Source organism: Neomonachus schauinslandi, chromosome 4 (genome assembly GCF_002201575.2).
Source record: "Neomonachus schauinslandi chromosome 4, ASM220157v2, whole genome shotgun sequence".
Taxonomy (NCBI): domain Eukaryota; kingdom Metazoa; phylum Chordata; class Mammalia; order Carnivora; family Phocidae; genus Neomonachus; species Neomonachus schauinslandi.
Window position 1 is genome coordinate 26690001 of NC_058406.1, and position 27869 is coordinate 26717869.

Below are 27869 nucleotides of genomic sequence, written 5' to 3' on the forward strand. Positions count from 1 at the left end.
AATCTACCATTTAATAGCTTTGTGAACTTTGGCTAAACTACTTTATTTTTCTGATTTTTAGTTTGCCATTTATAAAACAGATATTAGTATCTACATCTTGGGGTCATTACAAAGATAAAATGAAGGTTAGTGCATAAAACAATTAGCACTGTGTCTGGCACATATCATGAGCTCAATAGTAGCCTTTAAGTTTTATTTTATTTATTTGTTTTTTAGCCCAGGCTATCACCATCTCACACCTACATTTTTCAACAGATTCTCAATTGGTTTCCCTAGTTTGAGTCTTACTTCCTCCAGTCTGCAGTCAGGGTGAGCTTTCTAAACTGAAAATCTGAACTAGTCTTTCTACTATCTAAAACCTTTCAAAGGTTCCATATTCCCCATGGATAAGATTCATAATCCTCACTCTGTGACCCGTGCATCTCTCCAACTCTGTGCCACTGCTCTCCTCACACTGGAAGGGCCAGTCACGCTGAACCACACAGAATTCCCTTTTTGTCACATTTTCTATTTGGCCCAGTGGACATTGCTTTCCCTGCGTGGGGTAACAGCACTCCACCCTTTACCCAGAAAGTGAGTCACCTGTCATGACCCAGATGGGTAAACTCTAAGAAATCAAACTCCCCAGGGCTTCAATACTCCCTGCAATGACCTAGTGCATCCCCTGTTATGATTTCTGCTTCTGGCCAGTATCACCCGCGAGATTCTATTGTCCTTGAATGTGAAGATTTTGATCAATTCACTGGTAAATCCCCACTGCCTGACATATAACTAGGGTACGATCAACGGTTGTTGAAGAAAAAAAGAAAGAATGAACGAATGAATGAGACTGCCTGGCCAAAGAATATGAACATTTTTATGGTTCTTAATAACTACACTGAATCCCAAAAAAGACTGAGCCAATTTATACAGTTTTGTGGCCACAAAAAACTTAGCTTATCTCCCAAATTCTAAAATCCTTATGTTACCCTTAAAAGCTGTTTAGTGTATATTTTCAGCTATCACCACCATGCTTATACAGTCTTCTCACCATAAATGAACATTTGAGAATCATACACTAACAAATACTGGATGTCAGCCAGACTTTTGGAGGATTCACTTCTGAAAGATTGTTCCTGATTTAAGTGTGAACAGAAAATTCTACATTCTACATTTTAGAAAATGGTCAGCACCTCTATCCCAGCCCTGCAAGTGAGAGGAGGCAAATTCACCTTGGACAGTTTGAGGATCTGGGAATGTTTCCCTTCCATCTCTCCACTGTAGTCTTTAGGATGAGTAATCAGCTGCCAGTCGTAGGTGTAGGTTTCTCCTATAGAAGGGCAGTTACAAAAATCATGAAAACACACACCTACACACAAAGAGGGCAGCCACACAGCCTGCCAATAACAAATCTTTTCTAAATCTTGACAAGGCCTTAGTTTTTAAGATTCCGCCCCAGAGCCTCTAGGGAAACCAAAGGTTTTGTTGAAAGAAAGGGAGGATTCTGCTGACTCAGCTACAGTCAGGTCTTCCTCCACCCTCTCCCAGCAATGCTCTCTCCTGCCCCACACCCAGCCTCCCTTTGAGCGAGGCCAATCCTCCCTCAAAATACCAGGGTGCTCATGGTGTGGCATCACAGGGAAAAAACATGCCCTACCAAACACTATAGATGAACTCACTGGGAACAAAGGCCATTTTCTTGCAAAACTTCTTTTGCAACAAAGAACAGCAATGACTTCTAAATAACATGGTTCAAAAATAGCTTTTTTACAGAGTGCTAACAATGCTTGTCTCACTGAGGTCATCACACCCTGGTGAGTTAAAAGAGCTACTTCATTCCAGGTGAGCTAAATAACACACTGCAGAAGATGGTAGGGGACGGCCCATTTAAAACAGGCCCCACTGAAATTAATTAAGATCAAATGAAGCATTAAATGGTCCTCATTTGTAGCTCAGACTGTATGACTGGGTAGGACAGGGACAGGATCCCGTTATCTAAATGGAATCCTGCCCCCGTGAAAGTGGTCTTAAATTTTGAGGGGGGTGAGATTCACATCTGACGAGGGATGGATGGGATTTGGTAAGAAGGCTATGTTACTACCCAGAAGTAAAAATAAAAGATAAAGAGAAGAAAGCTCAAAAGTCTAACAGAGAATGGTCATCTCTTTCTTAGTTCATGAGTTCAAAAGTAAGTTAGCACATAGAATCGAATTCCTTCATCTGAAGACCAGATTTTATTTTATAAGCCTGAGTTGCAAGATCTATCACTCTTCCTCCCCCCCCAAAACACTAGTTTTGTGTTGGACAGTCGTCAGCCCTGGGCAGCTCTCCCAAACGTCCCCTGGGCAAGTCCGGGCAGGCGAGAAGCAGGAAAAGCACAGCAGCCATGGGGCTGGCGCCAAGAGATGACCTCTCTTCCAACTAGAGTAGGAAATTTGTTTTCCACACAGAAAACAGACTCACATTAGTTTGGGACTGACAATTTTATAATATCTCAGGCTGGCAACGCAATTTCAAGCAAGGACAATATTCCTAGGACAGAAAAGCTCGGGGGATGAATTGTGCCTCACAGCCAGAAATCTGCCCAAGGGTAGGAACAGCTGAGGATAGGTCTGCTAGACAGAACACTGGTTTCAATGATTTAGGGCAGTGGTTTTCAAACCATGCCTCCGAACCCGAGAGGGATCCTGAGAGGTGCTCCAGGGGCCGCCACAGGAGTGAGGGGGAGGAAGAGTAGGCAGAGCGGGTTCTGTTCACTTGTCCCCAAACCATCCATCCCATGTATCTGATAAAGGCTGAACAACCCATGGAGAGGAGAGTTGAAAAGAATCTGTTTCTCAACCCATGTGTTTTAGACTTTATCAAAGTCTCCACTGTATTTTAACTATACTCTGTCCCTAAGCCCTCTTTATTTAGAACCCACGTGCTGATCTACAAGGTGACAGCAACTCACAGACATGTATATGCAAATAGGGGTTAGACAAGAAAATAAAGCAGAACCCAGTGCTTTACACAAAACACTGGAGTCAACTGCAGCTCAAGGCAGTTCTCACCTCCATCTTCAAAGGCCACCAAATTCATTCACCTTAACTTACCACCAGAGGGGGTAAGGATAAAGCTTCTCTGGAGGAAGATGGAATGAACTGATAAGGAAACCTCAATTTGAGGGCAGAAATATAGAATGGGGAAGGCATTTATGTTCTGGAAAAGTACTTTTGCATAAATACACTATTTGGTATTAGGCCTTTTAGAAAGTAGGACTACTGTATAGGAAAGGTTTGTACCTAAAATGGAAGGACCCCGTCCTGAATCCTAGAGTATGGCATTCGATTTGACTAACCCTGTAATGAGAGTAGCATAAACCCAATGCAATCATTTTCCATCAAAGTATGCTTCACTATTGTCACAGAAAGTCTTAAGAAGTGCATATGTGGGGGCGCCTGGGTGGCTCAGTCGGTTGAGCGTCTGCCTTCGGCTCGGGTCATGATCCTGGGGTCCTGGGATCGAGCCCCGCATCGGGCTCCCTGCTCGGCGGGAAGCCTGCTTCTCCTTCTCCCACTCCCCCTGCTTGTGTTCCCTCTCTCGCTGTGTCTCTCTCTGTCAAATAAATAGAATCTTTAAAAAAAAAAAAAAAAGTGCATATGTGTTTCTTTTTTTTTTCTTTGGCAACTCTGGTGGGATGCATATGTGTTTCTAAGCCAAATTTTGGCATATTAATATATACTTCAAAGGTGAAAGGGATGCTCATAAGTTTTCTTAAATAATGAATGCATCATCCCCTAATTTATGTATTTCATAAATCTGAATTTTGTGTATCACATTGGGCCTGTCTTTTTTTTTAAGATTTTATTTATTTATTTGGAGAGAGAGAGAGTGCAAGAGCGCAAGCAGAGGGAGGGAGAGGGTCAAGCAGCGCTCGATCTCACGACCCTGAGATCATGACCTGAGCTGAAATCAAGAGTCAGACGCTTAACCAACCAAGTCACCTGGGAGCCGTCTTCCTTTTTTTTTTTTTAATGTCAAATCTCTATTAGCCATAGTCTTAAATCACTCTTCTACAAGTTCTATATCTGCTATTTACTGGTTTGTACAAAATAAATAGGTTAAACCTCAGTCTCAGTTTCTTCCTCCTTTAAAGGGATATAATACAACCTCCATTTAATGAGCATCAGCTATATGCTAGGCACTGAGGTAGGTCCCTTATATACCATTTCATTTTGCCCTTGAAGTAACCTTATGAGGTAGAAATTATTATCCTCATTTTACTGAGAAAGGGAAGCACAGAAATAATTTGCTTAAAATCATTCAGCTAATGTCTGGCTGAGCTGGGATTTGAACCCCGGCTTGACATCGAAGCCCATGATTTCAAACATTATATTATATTGCCTCTCGCATCAGATAAATATTTGTGCATGTGCATACTATAGCCTTTTCTCACAGGACTATTGCAATGAGTAAATGAGTTAAGGTAGGTAAATACCATAAATTAAAACATCATCCAAATGTAACTAAGGGGATGTTTTACCTTCAAGTGGTTCTTGGAGAACATATGCATTTAACTGAACTTCATTCTTAGGCAGGGTAATCTGGACACTCTTTCCAGCAGATACCACCAGTTCCTTTATAACTGGAAACAAATAAAATATACAAGAGACAAGAAATTAGATCCAGACTACCTCTTTCCTCTCCATCCTTTTGGGGCCAAATTTCTTTTAAACAATATTCAGCTACTGCCTTTATTTCCTCATTATTTATCTACTCTCTAATCCCCTGAAATTTTATTCTGCTCCCATTTTTCCACTGAAAAAGATCTTTTGAGGTCATCCACAAACTGCTCCTTAGCAAATCCAGTAATTGTTTCTCAACCCGCATCCTTTACTTCAGTGGCATCTAATAAATACTGCTGACTGCTTCGTTATTAAAACTCTCAGGTTATCATGACATCATATTATTCTACTTTTATTCCTTTGTCTCTGAGTTTTTCTCCACTGTATTTTAACTACAGTCTGTCCCTAAGCCCTCTTTATATAGTAATTTCCATGGAGTTCAATAATCAGAGTTCAACAGTGTTTCAAGGATCATCTTTATGCTGATAAACAACTTTCTAATAAAATACATCTATAAAGTTCCTAAAAGAAAAGCCAAATGTTGATCACAAGGCCGGCCTTAATTTCTTTCTATTCCAGTTGCTACAACCATAGACTTAGGTTATTCCAAGAATCTTAACTAGTCTTCCCTCTGCCAGCACACCCCACTCTAACCCATTCTGTCTTCCTAAAACACCCACCACCATTAGTTTTTCTAAAATACTCCCCCCACTGTGCTACTCTCCTACTTAAGACTCACCTCTCCCACACCACATTCAAGGCCAACTGCTAACCTGGCATTAGAGAACCATTAACATCTGATCACACCACCTCACACCTCCTCCCCAGTTCTGCCTCTAATTATATTAATTTTCCTTCTTGTGCTCCACAGAAGAAGACATAGTCTACTCTTGGGGACTTTACTAATGCTATTTCCTTCAACTGGGGTGTATGCTTTCTTTATTCTCAGTCAGTACTTTGTTTCTAGCTTAAAGCCAGTCTTCTCTCCAAGAAATCTTCCCAGACCATTTCAGTTCAAACTTATCTGAGGTACCTCAGCATTTTTGGAATACCCACGTCAGCTAATAGCTATATATACGGTCTTCACACTATTTCAATAGCTATTTCATACATGTCTGGGTTTCTCAACCCTGGCACTACTGATACTTGGGACCAGATAATTCTTTGTTGTGGGGGGCGGGGAAACTGTCCTGTGCACTGTAAGAGAGCTGGCAGGTTCCCCGGCCCCCACCCACTAGGTATCAGTAGCACGCCTCCTCCATAAGTGTAACAACCAAAACTGTTTGCAGGTTGTTGAGAATCACTATTATATAAATCTTATTTCTCTGACAATAATTGTTATTAGGTATGAGACCTAGGAAATAGAGAGCTTAAAGCAAACAAATGGCTGGCCCACCCATATTTCCAGACTGGGGGTAAGGACTTTCTAGACAAACATGAAATTTGAGATGTATCTGTCTGCTTGGGAACACTGTACTGAGGAAGAAATGAAATCTTCCTTATGGAAACTTCAGCATTTAGACACCCTAGGAGGTTGAATAAGAATTCTCTGAAGTGACTTTCAAAAAAACAAGAAAAGAAAAGAAAGGAAAGAGAAACCACTATACTCAGAAAGAGTATAATGGACAAAAAAATATAGTGTTACTCAAACTCTTTATAATTACACCAAAGATTATAGGCATTCTGCCCGAACACAAAAATTACTTTAGTGCCTCAGGACTGAAACCCCCAAAATTTCATGTTATACTACCAGGATAAGAGAGCCTAGGGAATAAAAAATCAGCAAAAATTCATTTTCACTGGCTTTGCTTTACCCTGTTGCCTTTTCCAGGGGATAAAGATCAAGTTAGTTTCCTTGATTAACCATTTCTCCTAATACCTTACAACAGCACTCATGAAGCACAGACTTGTTGTTAAGGCAACACTGCTTATAAATCTCCTCCGTATGGATGGGTTGCTTTAAAAATAAAGATGCTGCCAAAATCAGAAAGACAAATATCTGACCTACAATCAGCCATTCAGAAGGCAAATAGGTACAAAGGTCCAACTTTCTTCCCAGTGGCTTCTGTTTGGTCCTTGAACATTGCTTAATAGAATCTTGTGCCTTTAAATCCCAGGCACAGTGGAATCTGGCTCTGGGAAAGTGAGCCCCATTAATTCCCATAGGCTGGGGCCTGTTGAGAAAAAGGATGGAGAGCCCCAGGTCCTATGATTATAGGAACAAAGACAGGATTATTTTCTCTCTAACCTACAGTACTCAAAAGTCATGGCTCTCTTCTTTCCTTGCACTAAAGAGAATACTGTGATCAAATGTTCTACTTTTTCATCCTATCTCCACGGGCAGAAGCAAAGGGCCTCACCTGGGTATGGTGCTGAGGTGCTCTGGAAAGAGGCCTGGGGGTTAGGGGTAGCATAACTGTAGGAGGGAGCCACTGGCACAGGGGTAGAAATCTGGATTTTCCCAAGGCTTTTTACTTGCTGAGTGCTAGGCGTAGTACCAGGATCCTCTGATGTCTCAGGTTGGACTGACATATTCTTTGACCAACCAGGAATCTCCGCAGGCAGGACGGGGGTTAAGGGACTGGAAATTACAACTGCCTTGTGGACCTAAAGAGATGCAAAAATACATTTGAATAGGCAAAAGTTATACCGCCAGTTTTTTAGGTTATATCTCATAAAATAATTGCATGCTAAATGTTTTTATGAAAAATGCAAAACTGTCAAAAATATTAAAGGAACTAATCTCACCACCCAAACTGGTGTTAAAATGTTGTTATAAATCTTCCCAGTCTTTTTCTCTATGCAAAGAGAGATATGTTTGCTTAAAACAAAACAGTAATAATCATTCTATGTATACTTGTATCTTCTTTCCTCAACATTTATATTCAATCTTTCTACAAATACTTATTAAGCACTTACTATGCAACAGACCTTGTGGATCCAAAATATAAATAAAATATAATTGCTGTGCTCAACAAGTGCACAATCTAGTGAGAGAGAGAACAAAAAACATAAGAAGCCAAAAGGATAAAGTTATGATGAATCGAAAAAGTATAGTCTGAAGAGTACTTAATTCCTCTCTTGGAGAGGGAGTGTGTGAAAAAGGACAGTTTAAATAAATAAATAAAGGCATTTTCTAGAGGTGAGTCCTAAGCTGAATTTTAAAAGGTAAACAGTTGTTTGTTTACTAGACAAAAGGCTGAGGGGAGAGATGAGTACAGGTACAGGAAATGAGATTAGCATGGCTTGTGCTGGGAACTGAGAGTCATAAGCAGGAAGGCAGAAAGTAATGGAGGACGAGCTGGATAGACAGTCAAGGGCCAGACTAAAGAAGACATATCCTTATCTAAGGTGCCAGGTAATGGTGAGCAATTATAGGGTTGTATACAGGGAAGTGACAAAGTCAGGTTTCCGTCTTAAGTGGATCATTCAGGGTGCTGCATCATATAAGGGTTTGAAGAACTCAGACAACAGCAGGAATACCACTTAGGGTACTGCATGCGTCCAAATGAGAAATGATGAGTGGCTAAACAAAGCTGGTGGTATGGATTTTTTTTAAATCAACTTAATTGTTAACCACTTAATTGTTAAAGTGTACAGGTCTATGAGTTTTGACAAGGGTCTATACCCACATAACCACAATCAAGACAGAAACCATTTCGATCAGCCCCAGAAGTTGGCTCATTCCCCTTTGCAACAAATTCCTACCTCCACCCTCAGGCTCACGTAACCACTGATACGTTTTGTGTCCCCACTAGTTAGTCTGGGCTTTCTTGTATTTCATATAAAATTAATCCTATACATACTATTTTCATTTCTGGCTGCTTTCACTCAACATAATGTTTTAAAGGTTCATCCATGGCACTGTTTAACAGTAGTTCCTTCCTTTTTATTACCGAGTAGTACACCATTCCAGAGATATACCAAAATTTATTTATCCATTCATCTATTGATACTTGTTTTCAGTTCTCAGCTCTTATAAATAAATCTGTTATAAATGTTTGAAATCCAAAGTTTCTGTAAACATGTGTTTTAATTTATTTTAGGTACTCAGAAGTATTTATTGCTGGTTACATATAAGTGTATGTCGAACTTCATAAGAAACTGAACTGTTATCTAAAGTGGCTCTACCATTTTGCATTTCCACCAGCAATGCATGAGAGTTCCTGCTGCTCTACAAACTCACCAATACTTGGTATTCTTGGTCTTATTTTTTTGTCATTCTAATGGTATCTCACTGCAATTTAATTTGCATTTTTTGGATGACTAATAAAATTGAATATCTTTTCATGTATTTATTGGCCAGTCATATATTTTCTTTGATGAAGTTTATTCAAATCTTTGTCCACTTTTTTTACAACTTTATTAAGGCATAACTGACATATAATAAACTGAACATATTTAAAGTGTGCAATTTGACAAATTTTACCATATGCATACACCCATGAAACCATCACCACAATCAAGAAAATGAACATCTCCATCATTTCCAAGGATTCCTCATGCTCCTTTGTAATCCCTTCTCCCAACTCCCAGCCCCAAGCAACCACTGCTCTGCCTCCAGTCACTATAGATTAGTTTACATCTTCTAGAATTTTATATAAACGGAATCACATTGTTTTTGTCAGCTTTCACTCAGCAATATTATTCTGTTGGTCCATGCTGCTGTCTGTAGCAATAATTGTTCCCTTATGATTGCTGAGTACCGTTCTGTTATATGAATATACCACAATTTGTTTATTCATTCACCAACAGATGGACATTTGGGTTGATTTCAGTTTTTGCCTATTATAAGTTGAGCTGATATAAATATTCCTCTACAAGTCTCTGTATGAACATATCTTTCATTTCTCTTGTGTACATATCTATGAGTAGAACGCCTGGTCATATGGAAGATATGCCTTTAACTTTTTAAAAAACTGCCACATTACTTTCCAAAGTTGTTGTGACATTATATAGTCCCACCACCAGTATGAGAATTCCAGTCGTTCTACAACCTTGCCAGAAATTGGTTTTGGGAGTCTTTTTAAGTTTAGCCATTATCAAGGTGCATAATGGCACCTTACTGTGGTTTTAATTTGCATTTTTCTAATGATTAATCATGTTAAGTATCTTTTCATGCACTTATTAGACGTCTATTATATACATTCTTTCCTGGCTATCTGTTCAAATCCTTTGCTTTATTATTAGTTTTCTAATTAAGTTACAAGAGTTCTATATATATTCTAGAAACAAATCTTTGGTAGGTATTTAATTTGCAAATATGCTTTCCCAGTCTGTAGCTTGCCTTTTTGTTTTTCTTAGTAGTGTCTTTTAAATAGCCAAAGTTTTTAATTTTTTAATTCTAATTTATCATTTTTTTCTTTTATAGTTCATGCTTTTAGTGATATTTAGTTTATTTATTTATTTAGTGACAAGATCACAAAAAGTTCCACCTCTGTTTTCTTCTATAAGTTTTATAATTTCAGCTCTTAAATTTAGGTCTATAATCCATTTTGAGCTAATTTTTCTGTAAGGTAAGGGCCGATGTTCATGTTTTTTCTTATAACTATCCAATTGTTCCAGCATCCATTTATTTAAAAGATTATCCTCTTTTCAAATTGCCTTGGTGCATCAATTAACCATATTTGTGCGGGTCTATTTCTGGACTCTATTCTGTTTCACAGATTTCATCTATCTTTACACCAATACCACTGCTTTGATTACTGCAGCTTTATACAGTAAGTCTTAAAGTTAGAGAGTTTAAGTCCTTCAACTTTGTTGTTTATTTTCAAGATCGTTTTGGCATTCTAAGTCCCAATCCATGAACACGACTGTATCAGTCTCCTAGGGCTGCCATAATAAATTACCACAAACACGGTGGCTTAAAAGAACAGAAACTTACTCCCTTAAGTAAAAAGTGGTTAGAGCCACTATTTGTTGGGTAATTGTCACCTCATTTTCCTTTATATCTTTGAACATAGATTCCTTTAGTTTTTTAAGCATATTTTTATTTTTTTCAAGGTTTTATTTATTTATTTGACAGAGAGAGACAGCGAGAGAGGGAATACATGCAGGGGGAGTGGGAGAGGAAGAAGCAGGCTTCCCACTGAGCAGGGAGAGCCCGATGCTGGGCTCCATCCCCAGACCCTGGGACCATGACCTGAGCCGAAGGCTGACCCTTAATGACTGACCCACCCAGGCGCCCCCTTTTTTAAGCGTATTTTTAACAGCAGCATTGAAGTCTTGCTAAATCTGACTTGCTAAAGCTGAGTCCTCTCAGAATCATTTTTATTGATTACTTTTTTCCCCTGAGTACGGGTTACACTTTCCTGATTCTTTTTTGACAAGTCTCCTAACATCTGGTTGGAAACTAGAAATTTTAGGTCATATATTGTAGCAGTTCAGGATTCTGTTTTATTTTTCTGATGGGCTGATTATTTTTAGTAACTCCCTTAAATTGAAGAATCAGAAACCCTCCCACAGTATGTTGCCATTGACACTTCTGCTCAGTCTTTTTTTTTTTCTTGTTTTTATTTTAGCCTGGCTTCCTAGGTGTCACCCCAGTATCTGCATAGTTTTGCAGTCAGTCAATGATTTGGGCAGAGGTCACTCAAAAACATTAATTCCATAAAGCTTCACCCTCTGTCAATCCATCTGTGTGTTCCTTGGGGTATGCATTCAAAGTTGCAGCCACTTCTCAAGTCTCCCTTGATTTTTAGCTTTTACCAGGCTCTCCTGGATATCTTGCATATGCAGGTAGTTTCTCAGTCAGCCAGGGATACATGGAGAGCTTATCTCAGCCCTTCTATAGTTCTCTTATTTTCAAGATCTTTCCATTAAGTTTCTGGCAGGTTCACCACTCACCCTAACAGGAAGTGCATCTCAGGTTAGCAAAGCTATAGATTCATTCCATTCATTCCCAACTAAGTTTGCCACTTTTAGTTGGCAAAGCTGTCACCCTCTGCCCCAAATCATGCCGACCCTCTAGAAAAGTTGCTAGGTTTCATGTCCAACCATATACTGGTAAAACTACATTTCTTTTTTTTTTTTTGGTAAAACTACATTTCTTGACATCTGAGCTGGAGTGGAGGTAGACACTGATGGGGGATGACCCAGGAAGATCATCCCCCTACAGACACCCACTGAACTTGCTCAAAGCATTACCAGCTTTTCAAGATAAATGCTTCTCCATTTGCTTCTGCCTATATTATGTTTTTAGTGGCCTGAAATATTTGTTTTTGACAATTCTGTCCAGTTTTATACTTATTTTTTCAATGAGAAAATTAGGGACCCCCTCATGATGCCATAAGTGGAAATTCTCTCATTTCTATTTTCTCATTTTTAAAACTGTTTACATTTCTTTTGAAATTCCTTAATTGTTCACTCATTAAAACCATTTTCCTTTAACTTTCTTTAGTCTTCTGAACATACGTTGAAGTCTTTGACTACTAACTCCAATATCTGAGTCAAACTGCAGTCAGTTTCTATTGACTATTTTTTCCCCTGAGTACTGGTGGTCACTTTGCATGTCTAACAGTTTTTGTTTGAATATTGGACATCTATGTAATATTTGTAGTGACTTTGGATTTTACTGTACATTCTCTGGGGTTGTATACAGTATTTTTTTTCCCCCAGTAGGCAAGTAACTTATCTGGACTTAAACTATAGAGTTTGATTCCCCTGCAATGTACACCAACTGATATCTCTGTGTAATTCTTGCAGCTGCTTTTTTAGCCTGGTACCATGCAGGTGTTCTTATTTAATCTGATGATTAGCCAAGAATTTTGCCATAGGTTATACTCAGAATTGGGCGTGCTCTCTCTGTACTCTCTTTAATTCTTGAGATTACTCCCTAATTTTTCAGGCTTCGACTCTGTACTGACTCCCCAAGTAAGACTTCAGATTTCTCTCACCTGCATCTGGGGCTGAAGGCAGACGCTTAACAACTGAGCCACCCAGGCACCCCGAAGACATAACAATCCTAATATTTACAAAGCTAATAAAACTTTCAAAGTACACGAAGCAGAAGCTGATCTAACAGTTAGGAGAAATAGATATATCCACAAATACAGTGTGGTATTTCATCACCTCTCAACTGATAGAAACTAATAGAAAATAAGGATATAGAAGATCTAAACAACAGTACCCAATTTGACCTATTTGACATTTATAGAACACTCACCCAACAATAATAGCAGGATACATATTCTTTTCAAATGCACAAGGAACATTTGCCAGGATAGACCAATTTCTGAGCCATAAAACTGGTCTCAATGCCTTTGAAAGGATTCAAGTAAGGCAAACCATAAGAGACACTGAACTCTAGGAAACAAACTGATGGTTGCTGGAGGGGAGGTGGGTGGTGGGATGGGGTAATTGGGTGATGGGCATTAAGGAGGGCACTTGATGTAATGAGCACTGGGTGTTATATGCAACAGATGAATCACTAAATTCTACCTCTGAAACTAATTTAAAAAATGTTAAAAAAAAAAAAAAAAAGGATTCAAGTGATACAATGTTCACTGGCTACAATGCATTAAGTTACTGATCAATAATACCATAATACCATATCTGGAACCCCCCCAAATATTTGGAAACTACATAACATACTTCTAAATAACCCAAGGGTCAACAAAGTAGTCAAAAGGGAAATTTAAAAGTATTCTGAATTGAATGAAACTGTAAACACAAAATATCAAAATTTATAGGATGCAGCTAAAGCAATACTTAGAAGGAAATTTATAGCACTAAAATGCCTACGTTAGAAAAGAAGTCTCAAATTAACAATTGAGATTAAACCTTAAGAAACTTAGAAAAAGAGGGGGTGCCTGGGTGGCTCAGTCATTAAGCATCTGCCTTCGGTTCAGGTCATGATCCCAGGGTCCTGGGATCGAGCCCCACATCAGGCTCCCTGCTCAGCGGGAAGGCTGCTTCTCCCTCTCCCACTCCCCCTGCTTGTGTTCCCTCTCTCAGTGTCTCTCTCTGTCAAATACATAAATAAAATCTTTAAAAAAAAAAATAGAAAAAGAGCAAATGAAATCTAAATTATGAAGAAGAAATGAAATAATAAAATTAAAGCAGAAATAATAACATAGAAAAGCAATAGAGAAAATGAATGAAACCAAAGTTTCATTAAGAAAATCTGGACAGGGGCGCCTGGGTGGCTCAGTCATTAAGCGTCTGCCTTCGGCTCAGGTCATGATCCCAGGGTCCTGGGATCGAGCCCCACGTCGGGCTCCCTGCTCAGTGGGAGGCCTGCTTCTCCCTCTCCCACTCCTCCTGCTTGTGTTCCCTCTCTCACTGTGTCTCTCTCTGTCAAATAACTAAATAAAATCTTTAAAAAAAAAAAAAAATCTGGACAGTCTGATGGGGGGACGGAGGTGGGGAGGGAAAGAGAACACAAATTACCAATATCATGAATGAAAGAGGTAACATCACTACAGGTTCTAACATCACTACTATTATAAGGGCAATAAGGGAATACTGTGAGCATAATGTATTTATGCCAATACATCTGACTACTGGGATAAAATGCACAAATTCCCTGAAAGACACAATCTGTCAAAGCTCACTCAAACAGAGCTATTATAAATAACCTAAATTGCTATGTATCTATTACATAGTTTGAATTTATAGTTTAAAATTTTCCTGCAGAGGTGCCTGGGTGACTCAATTGGTTAAGCACCCAACTCTTGATTTCAGCTCAGGTCATGATCTCAGGGTCATGAGATAGAGCCCTGTGTCTGGCTCCACACTGGGCATGGAGCCTACCTAAGATTTTCTCTCTGCCCCTCCCTCACTCATGCTATCAATAAAATAAAATAATAAAAAAAAAATAAGAGGGGAGGAGCAAGATGGCAGAGGAGTAGGAGACCTAAATTTCGTCTGGTCCCAGGAATTCAGCTAGATAGGGGTCAAACCATTCTGAACACCTACGAACTCAACAGGAGATTGAAGAAAAGAATAGCAGCAACTCTCTGAACAGAAAAGTGACCACCTTCTGGAAGGTTGGGTGTGCGGAGAAGTGAATCCGAGCCAATATTCGGGAAGATAGACCGCAGGGGGAGGGAGCCTCCAACAGCCGGTACCGGCAAGTGATAGAGCAGCGGAACACAAAATCGGAACTTTTAGAAGTCGGCTCCGCTGAGGGATGCTGCTCCAGTGGCTAAGCGGGGGGTGGAACCCTCGCTGAGACAGTGTGGTCTCAGGACCCTCGGGGTCACAGAAAGGCCAGGGGTGCCTGAGTGCGGCAGAGCTCCCAGGTATCGGAGCGGGGAAGCCAGCTGCAGAGACGGAGCCGAGGTGTGGGCTCTCAGCTCAGGGTTGCCATAAACAATGATCCACGGCACAGTCGGGCCACTGCTCTTCCAGCAGGGACCCAACAAGCAGCAGATCCGGGGAGACTCCCCTTCCTCCCCCAGGAGGAGTGGCACGTGAGTGAACCACAGGGATCTGCTGGGTTTGGAGACTCCACACGGGGTCGTGTGCGAGAGAGAGAAACACACGGTTACAGGCCGGGTGAGCACGGAGTGCAGCTGGAGACCGGGGAGATGGGAGTGACTGACTGCTTTTCTCTGGGGGCGCACTGAGGAGTGGGGCCCCGAGTTCTCACTCTCGTCCTCCAAAGCTGTACGGAAAGCTTGCAGGGAACAAAAGCTCCCAAGAGCAGATTACTTAGCCTGGCCCCCCGCAAGGGCGGGCAATTCCACCTCAGGCAAAAGCATTTGAGAACCACAGCAACAGGCCCCTCCCCCAGAAGATCAGCAAGAACAGCCAGCCAAGACCAAGTTTACCGATCAATGAGAATGGCAGAACTCCAGCGCTAGGGGAATACAGCACATAGAATTCAGGGCCTTTTCCCCCCTGATTCTTTAGTCTTTCAAAGTTAATTTTTTTCTTTTTCTTTTTTTCCCCCCTTTCAACCAACATCTTTTTTTTTTTTTTTAAGATTTTATTTATTTATTTGACAGAGAGAGACAGCGAGAGAGGGAACACAAGCAAGGGGAGTGTGAGAGGGGAAGCAGGCTTCCTGCTGAGCAAGGAGCCCAATGCGGGGCTCGATCCCAGGACCCTGGGATCATGACCTGAGCCAAAGGCAGATGCTCAACGACTGAGCCACCCAGGTGCCCCTCAACCAACATCTTATCAATCCCTTTTTTAAAAATCTTTATTTTTCGGGGTGCCTGGGTGGCTCAGTTGGTTAAGCGACTGCCTTCGGCTCAGGTCATGATCCTGGAGTCCCTGGATCGAGTCCCGCATCGGGCTCCCTGCTCGGCAGGGAGTCTGCTTCTCCCTCTGACCCTCCCCCCTCTCATGTGCTCTCTCTCTCATTCTCTCTCTCTCAAATAAATAAAATCTTTAAAAAAAAATCTTTATTTTTCATTTTTAGAGTCATATTCTATCCCTTCATAGTAGTTAACCTTATTTTTGGTATATATATAAGTTGTTTTCTCTTTAAAATTTTGGGATAGTTTCTTCTAACAGACCAAAATATACCCTAAACCCCTAGTGTATGGCTTTGTTGTAGTCTCCTGCCTGATCACATTCTCTCCCTTTTTTTTTTTAATTCCTCTTCTTTCTTTTTTCAACCATCTTATCAATACCTTTTATAAAATCTTTCATAATTTTCGTCTTTACAGTCATATTCCATCCCTTCATGGTATTTACCCTTATTTTTGTACATATATAAGTTTCTCTTTCTTTAAAATTTTGGGAGGCACTTTCTTCTAACAGATCAAAATACACCCAAAATCTAGTGTGTGGCATTGATCTATGCACCAGCCTGATCATATTTGATCATATTCTTTTTTTTTTTTATCTTTTTCTTTTTCTTTTTTTTTCTTTTTTCTTTTTTTTTCTTTTTTCTTTCTTTCTTTTCTCTCAGTTTCAGGTCTCTTCTGATTTGTTTAGTGTATATTTTTCTGGGGTCGTTGTTACCCTGTTAGCATTTTCTTCTCTCATTCATCTATTCTCCTCTGGACAAAATGACAAGATGGAAAAAATCACCTCAAAAAAAAGAACAAGAGGCAGTACCGACTGCCAAGGGCCTAATCATTACGGACATTAGTAAGATGTCGGAACTAGAGTTCAGAATGACGATTATAAAGATACTAGCTGGGCTTGAAAAAAGCATGGAAGATATTACAGAAACTTTTCTGGAAAATTAAAGAACTAAAATCTAACCAAGTTGAAATCAAAAAGGCTATTAATGAGGTGCAATCAAAAATGGAGGCTCTAACTGCTAGGATAAATGAGGCAGAAGAGAGAATTAGTGATATAGAAGACCAAGTGATGGAAAATAAAGAAGCTGAGAAAAAGAGAGATAAACAACTACTGGATCACGAGGGCAGAATTTGAGAGATAAGTGATACCATAAGACGAAACAATATTAGAATAACTGGGATCCCAGAAGAAGAAGAAAGAGAGAGAGGGGCAGAAGGTATATTGGAGCAAATTATAGCAGAGAACTTCCCTCATTTGGGGAAGGAAACAGGCATCAAAATTCAGGAGGCAGAGAGAACCCCCGTCAAAATCAATAAAAATAGGTCAACACCCCGATATCTACTAGTAAAACTTACGAGTCTCAGAGACAAAGAGAAAATCCTGAAAGCAGCTCAGGACAAGAGATCTGTAACCTACAATGGTAGAAACATTAGATTGGCAACAGACCTATCCACAGAGACCTGGCAGGCCAGAAAGGACTGGCAGGATATCTTCAGAGCACTAAATGAGAAAGATATGCAGCCAAGAACACTATATCCAGCTAGGCTGTCACTGAAAATAGAGAGAGAGATAAAAAGCTTCCAGGACAAACAAAAACTAAAGGAATTTGCAAACACAAAACCAGCCCTACAAGAAATATTGAAAGGAGTCCTCTAAGCAAAGAGAGAGCCTAAAAGTAACACAGACCAGAAAGGAACACAGACAATATACAGTAACAGTCACCTTACAGGCAATACAGTGGCACTAAATTCATATCTTTCAATAGTTACCCTGAATATAAATGGGCTAAATGCCCCAATCAAAAGATACCAGATTGGATAAAAAAAACAAGACCCATCGATATGCTGTCTGCAAGAGAATCATTTTAGACCCAAAGACACCTCCAGATTGAAAGTGAGGGGGTGGAAAACCATTTACCATGCTAATGGACACCAAAAGAAAGCTGGGGTGGCAATCCTTATATCAGACAAATTAGATTTTAAACCAAAGACTGTAATAAGAGATGAGGAAGGACACTATATCCTACTTAAAGGGTCTATCCAACAAGAAGATCTAACAATTGTAAATACCTATGCCCCTAACATAGGAGCAGCCACTTATATAAGCCAATTAATAACAAAAGCAAAGAAACACACCGACAACAATAAAATAATAGTAGGGGATTTTAACACCCCCCTCACTGAAATGGACAGATCATCTCAGCAAAAGATCAAGGAAATAAAGACTTTAAATGACACACTGGACCAAATGGACTTCACAGACATATTCAGAACATTCCATGCCAAAGCAACAGAATACACATTCTTCTCTAGTACCCATGAAACATTCTCCAGAATAGATCCCATCCTAGGTCACAAATCAGGTCTCAACTGGTACCAAAAGATTGGGATCATTCCCTGCCTATTTTCGGACCACAATGCTTTGAAACTAGAACTCAATCACAAGAGGAAAGTTGGAAAGAACTCAAATACATGGAGGCTAAAGAGCATCCTACTAAAGAATGAATGGGTCAACCAGGAAATTAAAGAAGAATTTAAAAAATTCATGGAAACAAATGAAAATGAAAATACAACTGTTCAAAATCTTTGGGATGCAGCAAAGGCAGTCCTAAGAGGAAAGTATATAGCAATACAAGCCTTTCTCAAGAAACAAGAAAGGTCTCAAATACACAACCTAACCCTACACCAAAAGAAGCTGGAGAAAGAACAGCAAATAAAGCCTAAACCCAGCAGGAGAAAAGAAATAATAAAGATCAGAGCAGAAATCAATAAAAAAGAAACCAAAAGAACAGTAGAACAGATCAACGAAACTAGGAGCTGGTTCTTTGAAAGAATTAGTAAGATTGATAAACCCCTGGCCAGACTTAAAAAGAAAAGAGAAATAAATCAACAAAATCATGAATGAAAGAGATCACAACCAACACCAAAGAAATACAAACAATTATAAGAACATATTATAAGCAACTCTATGCCAGCAAATTAGATAACCTGGAAGAAATGGATGCATTCCTAGAGATGTATCAACTACCAAAACTGAACCAGGAAGAAATAGAAAACCTGAAGAGACCTATAACCACTAAGGAAATTGAAGCAGTCATCAAAAATCTCCCAAAAAACAAGAGCCCAGGGCCAGATGGCTTCCCAGGGGAATTCTTTTTTTTTTTTTTTTTTTAAAGATTTTATTTATTTATTTGACAGAGAGAGAGAGCACAAGCAGGGTGAGTGGCAGGCAGAGGCAGAGGGAGAAGCAGGCTCCCCGCAGAGCAGGGGGAGCCCGACGCGGGACTCGATCCCAGGACCCTGGGATCATGACCTGAGCCGAAGTCAGTCGCTTAACCGACTGAGCCACCCAGGCGCCCTCCCAGGGGAATTCTACCAAACGTTTAAAGAAGAATTAATACCTATTCTTCTGAAACTGTTCCAAAAAATAGAAATGGAAGGAAAACCTCCAAACTCGTTTTATGAGGCCACCATTACCTTGATCCCAAAACCAAAGACCCCATCAAAAAGGAGAATTACAGACCAATATCCCTGATGAACATGGATGCAAAAATTCTCACCAAAATACTAGCCAATAGGATCCAACAGTACGTTAAAGGATTATTCACCACCACGACCAAGTGGGATTTATTCCTGGGCTGCAAGGTTGGTTCAACATCCACAAATCAATCAATGTGATGCAATACATTAATAAAAGAAAGAACAAGAACCATATGATCCTCTCAAGAAATGCAGAAAAAGCATTTGGCAAAGTACAGCATCCTTTCTTTTTTTTTTTTTTTTTTTTTTAAAGATTTTATTTATTTATTTGAGAGAGAATGAGAGACAGAGAGCATGAGAGGGAGGAGGGTCAGAGGGAGAAGCAGACTCCCCGCTGAGCAGGGAGCCCGATGCGGGACTCGATCCCGGGACTCCAGGATCATGACCTGAGCCGAAGGCAGTCGCTTAACCAACTGAGCCACCCAGGCGCCCCCAGCATCCTTTCTTGACCAAAACTCATCAGAGTATAGGGATAGAGGGTCCATACCTCAATATCATAAAAGCCATCTATGAAAAACCTACAGCAAGTATCATTCTCAATTGGAAAAAACTGAGAGCTTTCCCCCTAAGGTCAGGAACACGGCAGGGATGTCCACTATCACCACTGCTACTCAACATAGTACTAGAAGTCCTAGCCTCAGCAATCAGACAACAAAAAGAAATAAAAGGCATCCAAATCAGCAAAGAAGAAGTCAAACTCTCACTCTTTGCAGATGATATGATACTTTATGTGGAACACCCAAAAGACTCCACCCCAAAACTGCTAGAACTCATACAGAATTCAGTAAAGTGGTAGGATATAAAATCAATGCACAGAAGTCAGTGGCATTCCTATACACCAACAACAAGACAGAAGAAAGAGAAATTAAGGAGTCGATCCCATTTACAATTGCACCCAAAACCGTAAGATACCTAGGAATAAATCTAACCAAAGAGGCAAAGGATCTGTACTCAGCAAACTATAAAATACTCATGAAAGAAATTGAGGAAGACACAAAGAAATGGAAAAACGTTCCATGCTCATGGATTGGAAGAACAAATACTGTGAAGATGTCAATGTTACCTAGAGCAATCTACACATTCCATGCAATCCCCATCAAAATACCATCCACTTTTTTCAAAGAAATGGAACAAATAAACCTAAAATTTGTATGGAACCAGAAAAGACCGCGAATAGCCAGAGGAATGTTGAAAAAGAAAAGCAAAGCTGGCGGCATCACAATTCCAGACTTCCAGCTCTATTACAAAGCTGTCATCATCAAGACAGTACGGTACTGGCACAAAAACAGACACATAGATCAATGGAACAGAATAGAGAGCCCAGAAATGGACCCTCAACTCTATGGTTAACTAATCTTTGACAAAGCAGGAAAGAATGTCCAATGGAAAAAAGACAGTCTGTTCAACAAATGGTGTTGGGAAAATTGGACAGCCACATGGAGAAGAATGAAACTGGACCATTTCCTTCCACCACACGCAAAAATAGACTCAAAATGGTTGAAAGACCTAAATGTGAGACAGGAGTCCATCAAAATCATAAAGGAGAACACAGGCAGCAACCTCTTCGACCTCAGCCGCAGCAACTTCTTCCTAGAAACATCACCAAAGGCAAGGGAAGCAAGGGCAAAAATGAACTATTGAGACTTCATCAAGATAAAAAGCTTTTGCACAGCAAAAGAAAGTCAACAAAACCAAAAGACAACCGACAGAATGGGAGAAGATATTTGCAAATGACATATCAGATAAAGGGCTAGTATCCAAAATCTATAAAGAACTTATCAAACTCAACACCAAAGAACAAATGATCCAATCAAGAAATGGGCAGAAGACATGAACAGACATTTTTCCAAAGAAGACATCCAAATGGCCAACAGACACATGAAAAAGTGCTCAACATCGCTCAGCATCACGGAAATCCAAATCAAAACCTCAATGAGATACCACCTCACACCAGTCAGAATGGCTAAAATTAACAAGCCAGGAAATGACAGATGTTGGCGAGGATGCGGAGAAAGGGGAGCCCTCCTACACTGTTGGTGGGAATGCAAGCTGGTGCAGCCACTCTGGAAAACAGTATGGAGGTTCCACAAGAAGTTGAAAATAGAGCTACCATACGACCCAGCAATTACACTACTGGGTATTTACCCCAAAGATATAAATGTAGTGATCTGAAGGGGTACGTGCACCCCAATGTTTAGAGCTGCAATGTCCACAATAGCCAAACTATGGAAAGAGCCAAGATGTCCATCGACAGATGAATGGATAAAGAAGATGTGGTATATATATACAATGGAATATTATGCAGCATCAAAAGGAATGAAATCTTGCCATTTGCAACGATGTGTATGGAACTGGAGGGTATTATGCTGAGCGAAATAAGTCAATCAGAGAAAGACATGTATCATATGATCTCACTGGTTTATGAGGAATTCTTAATCTCAGGAAACAAACTGAGGGTTGCTGGAGTGGTGGGGGGGTGGGAGGGATGGGGTGGCGGGGTGATAGACATTGGGGAGGGTTATGGTGAGCGCTGTGAATTGTGTAAGACTGTTGAATCACAGACCTGTATCTCTGAAACAAATAATACATTATATGTTAAAAAAAAAAAAAAAAAAAAAGAAGATAGTAGGAAGGGAAAAATGAAGGGAGGGAAATTGGAGGGGGAGACGAACCATGAGAGACTATGGACTCTGAGAAACAAACTGAGGGTTCTAGAGGGGAGGGGGGTGGGGGGATGGGTTAGCTGATGATGGGTATTAAAGAGGGTACGTACTGAATGGAGCACTGGGTGTTATACACAAACAATGAATCATGGAACACTACATCAAAAACTAATGATGTAATGTATGGTGATTAACATAACATAATAAAATTTAAAATAAAATGAAAATTTCCTGCAAAGAACTCCATGTCCAGATAGCTTCACTGGGGAATTATACTGAATATTTAAGGAATAACTAGTACCAATTCTACACAAACTTTTCCAGAAAATGAAAGAAGAGTAAAAACTTCTCAGCTCATTTTATAAGGCCAGCATCACTTTGATGTTAAAATCACAGGCTAATATCCCTCATGAACACAGATTCAAAATTCGTAATAAAATTTTAGTAAATCGGGGCACCTGAGTGGCTCAGTTGGTTAAGCATCTGCCTTCTGCTCAGGTCATGGGATCGAGCCCCGCATCGGGCTCTCTGCTCAGTGGAGAGCCTGCTTCTCCCTCTGCCTGCCACTCTGCCTATCTGTGCTCTCTCTCTCTGTCAAATAAATAAATAAAATCTTTAAAAAAATTTTTTTCGGGCGCCTGGGTGGCTCAGTTGGTTAAGCGACTGCCTTCGGCTCAGGTCATGATCCTGGAGTCCCTGGATCGAGTCCCGCATCGGGCTCCCTGCTCGGCAGGGAGTCTGCTTCTCCCTCTCCCGCTCCCCCCTCTTGTGCTCTCTCTCTCTCTCACTCTCTGTCTCAAATAAATAAAATCTTTAAAAAAAAATTTTTTTTTCATAAATCAAATATAACAATATATAGAAAGGATAATATACCATGACTCAGTGTGGTTTATCTCAGGAATACAAGGTAATTTAACACTCAAAATCAATTAAGTTAGTCACCATGTTAACATACTGAAAACAAAAACCTATAGGATGTAAAAAAAAAAAAAAGCATTTGACAAAATCCAGCATTTATTCCTGATATAAATTCACATCAACTAGGAACAGAAAAGTATACTTTCACCACTTTTATTCAACATTGTAGTAGACGTTCTAGCCAGTGCAATAAGCAAGAAAGAAATAACAGGTATCCACACTGGAAAAGAAGAAGTAAAATGGTCTTTATTCACAGACAACGTGATTATAAATAGAGAAAATCTAATGGAATCTACAAAAAAAGCTACTGCAATGAATAAGTGAATTTAGCAAGGTTTCAGGATACAGGATCAATATACAAAAAGTAACTGTATTTTTTTTTTTAAAGATTTTATTTATTTATTTGACAGAGAGAGACACAGCGAGAGAGGGAACACAAACAGGGGGAGCGGGAGAGGGAGAAGCAGGCTTCCCGCGGAGCAGGGAGCCGGACGCGGGGCTCGATCCCGGGACCCTGGGATCATGACCTGAGCCGAAGGCAGACGCTTAACCGACTGAGCCACCCAGGCGCCCCAGTAACTGTATTTATATACACTAGCAACAAACAGAAACTGAATTTTTTTTTAAACTGCTTCTTTTGGCGGGCATTTTAAAAACTGAATTTTTATTTATTTTAACATTTTTTAAAAGATTTTATTTATTTGTCAGAGAGAGAGCACAAGCATGGGGAGTGGCAGGTAGAGGGAGAAGCAGGCTCCTGCTGAGCAAGGAGCCCGATGCGGGACTCGATCCCAGAACCCTGGGATCATGACCTGAGCCAAAGGCAGACACCTAACCGACTGAGCCACCCAGGCGTCCCATAAAAACTGAATTTTTAAAACGCCAATTATAATAGCACCAAAAATATGAAATACTGAGGGATAAATGTGACAAAATATGTGCCAGATCTGTAGCCTGAAAAGTACAACACATTGCTGAGAAAAATTAAGGATGATGTAAATAAAAGGAAAGATATACCGTATTCACGGATCAGCAGACTCACTATTATTATTAGGCTATCAATTCTCCCCAAATTGAGCTACAGCACATAATCCCAATCAAAATCCCAGAAGGCTTTTTAAAAATAAATTGACAAGATGACTCTAAAATTTATATGGAAATATAAAGGACCTAGAATAGCCAAAAAATGTCTGATAACAAAGAACAAAGTTGTAAGATTTACATCATCTGAATTAAAGACTTATTACAAAGTTATCATTATGGGGGCACCTGGGTGGCTCAGTTGGTTAAGTGGCTGCTTTCAGCTCAGGTCATGATCCCAGGGTCCTGGAATTGAGCCCCATGTTGGGCTCCCTGCTCGGTGGGGAGCCTGCTTCTTCCTCTCCCTCTGCCATTCCCCCTGCTTGTGCCTATTCTCTCTCTCTAATAAATAAAATCTTTACCAAAAAAAAAACAAACAAAAAAAACAAAGCTATCATTATCAAGACAGTGTAGTGTTAGGGCGCCTGCTGGCTCAGTTGGTAGAGTATACGACTCTTGATCTATGGGTCTGAGTTCAAACCCCACACTGGGCTTAGAGTTTGCTCAAAAGAAAAAAAAAAAAAAAAAGACAGTGTAGTGTGTTGATACAGACAATATATCAATATAAACAAAACGATGGAAACAAATAGAGTCCAGAAATAGATTCATACACATACGGTAAACTGATTTTCAATAAAGGTGAAAAGCAATCCAGTGGAGAAAGCATAGAAAAAATATGGCACTAGCACAACTGGATATTCATATGGCAAAAAACAAAACAAAACCCTTCCATCCATAGCTCCCACCATGTACAAAAACATTCTGGACCTAAATTTAAAAACTTAAAACTATAAAACTTTTAGGGGCGCCTGGGTGGCTCAGTTGGTTAAGCGACTGCCTTCGGCTCAGGTCATGATCCTAGAGTCCCGGGATCGAGTCCCGCATCGGGCTCCCTGCTCGGCAGGGAGTCTGCTTCTCCCTCTGACCCTCCTCCCTCTCATGCTCTCTGTCTCTCATTCTCTGTCTCAAATAAATAAATAAAATCTTTAAAAAAAAAAAAAAAAAAAAAAAAACTATAAAACTTTTAGAAGAAAAGTTAGGAGAAAATCTTTCTAAAATACAATACCAAAAGCATGATCTATAAAGAAAAAAATTGATAAAACTGTCTGGACACCATCAAAATTAACATCTGCTTTTCAAAAGACACTGCCAAGAGAATGAAAAGACAAGCCACAGATTGAGAGAATATTTACAAATCAAATAGTTGATAAATGACTTATATGCAGAATACATATGTAAGAGGATAACCCAGTTTTTTTAAATGGGGAAAAATATAAACAGACACTTTACCAAAAAATATATGAAAGGCAAATAAGCACATGAAAAGATGTTCCACATCATTAGTCATGAAGAAAATGCAAAGAAAAACCACAATGAGCTACTATTACACACCTATTAAAATGTCCCAAACTAGACTCACCATACAAAGTTTTGGTGAGAATGTGGAACACCTAGAATGTAAAATGGGAATGTAAAATGGTACAACTGTTTGGAAAAAACAGTTTGGAGGTTTCTTATAATATTAAATGTATACCTACAATATGACCCAGCCATTCCACTCCCAGGTATCCAAGAGAAATTAAAGCATATCCCCATACAAAAACTTTTACATAGACATTTCTAACAGTTTTATATGTAGCCAAAAATCCAGAAACAATCCAAACATCCATCAACAGGTGAATAGATAAATGATATATCCATACAGTGGAATACTATTCAGCAATAAAAGGGAACCAACTACATACTACGTAGTATGTGACACACACTACAACAAAGATGAACATCAAAACATTATGTTAAGTGAAAGAAGCCAGACTCAAAAGACTATGTATTACCTAGTTCCATTTATGTGAAAAGTCCAGACAAGGCAAATTTACAGACAGAGCCCATTAGAGGATACCTGGGGCTGGGAGTGAGAGTAGGGATGGCACAAGGGAAGTTTTTGGGGTGACAGAAATGTTACCAAACTGGATTGTGGGGATAATACACAACTCTATACTTAATAAAATCCCTGAATTGTATGCTTAAAAGGAGTCAGTTTTGGGGCGCCTGGGTGGCTCAGTCGTTGGACGTCTGCCTTCAGCTCAGGTCATGATTCCAGGTCCTGGGATCGGGCCCCGCATCGGGCTCCCTGCTCGGCGGGAGGCCTGCTTCTCCCTCTCCCACTCCCCCTGTTTGTATTCCCTCTCTCGCTGTGTCTCTCTCTGTCAAATAAATAAAAAAATCTTAAAAAAAAAAAAAAAGGAGTGAGTTTTATGGTATAGAAATTATACCTCAATAGAGTTGTTAAAAAGAAGAGTACGTAATGTATGATTCCATTTATTTAAAAATTCTAGAAAATCTATAATAAGCTAAAGCAGATTAGTGGTTGCCTAGGGATAAGGGAGGGAGTAGGAAGGACAGATTATAAAGGGACAGGAGGAAACTCTGGGGGTAATGGATATGCTCATTAACTTTTTTTGTGGTGAGGGTTTTATGGGTACATATACGTTAAAACACATCAAATTGTACACTTTAAACATGTACATACAGTTTATGATATGTCAATTACACTTCAATAAAGCAGTTTTTTTAGAAGTATGGTCTCCATAGAAGAGCAAGCATTCGGTGTGGCTGGAGTGGAAAGCAGAGGGAGTAACAAAAGAGCCGTTCATACAACCAAAAATGCATTTTTAATGGTTGCACAATTCCCACTTTCCCCTTATTAGACAAACTGCTTCCATTTTTTAATTAAATAAATAGCATCTCATCATTGTGTGTGAAGCTCTTTATTTAGGAATTGCTGCTTTAGAATAGATTCCCAGAAATAGAAGAAGAGTATAAATATTTTTAAGCAAGGCAGGCAGATTTTTATTTTTAAAGAAAAAATTTGGGGCGCCTGGGTGGCTCGGTCAGTTAAGCATCTGCCTTCGGCTCAGGTCATGATCCCAGGGTCCTGGGATCAAGCCCCACGTTGGGCTCTCTACTCAGTGGGGAGCCTGCTTCTCCCTCTCCCACTCCCTCTACTTGTGCTCGCTCTGTCAAATAAATAAATAAAATCTTCTATAAAAATTTATTATTTATTATTATTATTAATTTTTAAAGAAGCAGGAAGAGGAGATATGGAGCAAACGATTTTACTTCAGAAACTACAAAGTAATAATGAAAATTTGTAGAGGATGATATAAAGTTGAAACCTGGGTGAAATTTCCTTGGGCCATTTTTTCTGACACTTGACAGAAATCATAACCGACCTAATTCCGAACTAACCATAAGTCATATAATCATGCCTCAGGTGTCTACACCTGTTTCATCTTCAAAGAAGCTTTATTCAGAATGATGCAAGGCTTCTATACACATTGTCTTTCTCCATCTTGCCATTTCTCCCTCCCTCCTTCTCCCGCTTCTTCCTTCTCCCTTCCTCCCAGCCCCACTTGGGGCTACCCTCTCCTAATCAAGCAAGCCAACCCCGTGATTAACACCATAATTCAAGATGACCCGAAAAACCTCCATCACAAGCTACCGTTTTGAGAATCAGGAGCCTACAGGGCCCACACAGGATGTTCACACTTATCAGGGTCATATCATCATAGTCCAGGTAGGGGGCCCTCCTTGGTAATACACATGCTACCCAGGTGACTACTTAATACTAAAGAATGGTTCACAAAAATTGGACTTTCAACACATTTTGATTTGAGACACAACTGTATTAAAATAAAACAAAAACTACCATTGTCATTAACAAAAATCCTACTACAGTAAAAACAGTGTCTTCCTGCACCAGCAAAACCAGTGGGGTTTAAAGACACATCCCAACCAGTTCTCAGCAACTGAAGCTGAGGATGGACAACAGGACAGGGTTTATCTTTGTTAGTTACAAAGTTATGTCTCCTCATAGT

The 27869-nt window shown here is 39.8% G+C and overlaps 1 protein-coding gene across 1 annotated transcript in view; it reads right to left on the minus strand.

The window, feature by feature from the left end:
• The window catches only part of KIAA0319L (KIAA0319 like), a 94474-nt gene that overhangs the window by 32175 nt on the left and 34430 nt on the right, over positions 1–27869 (minus strand). Inside the window, exons 4-6 of the mRNA XM_021684203.2 lie at positions 6947–7193; positions 4505–4606; positions 1212–1309 (exon numbers count right to left, since the gene is read on the minus strand). Of these exons, the coding sequence (XP_021539878.1) occupies positions 1212–1309; positions 4505–4606; positions 6947–7193 (447 nt within the window). The remainder of the gene's footprint in view (positions 1–1211; positions 1310–4504; positions 4607–6946; positions 7194–27869) is intronic.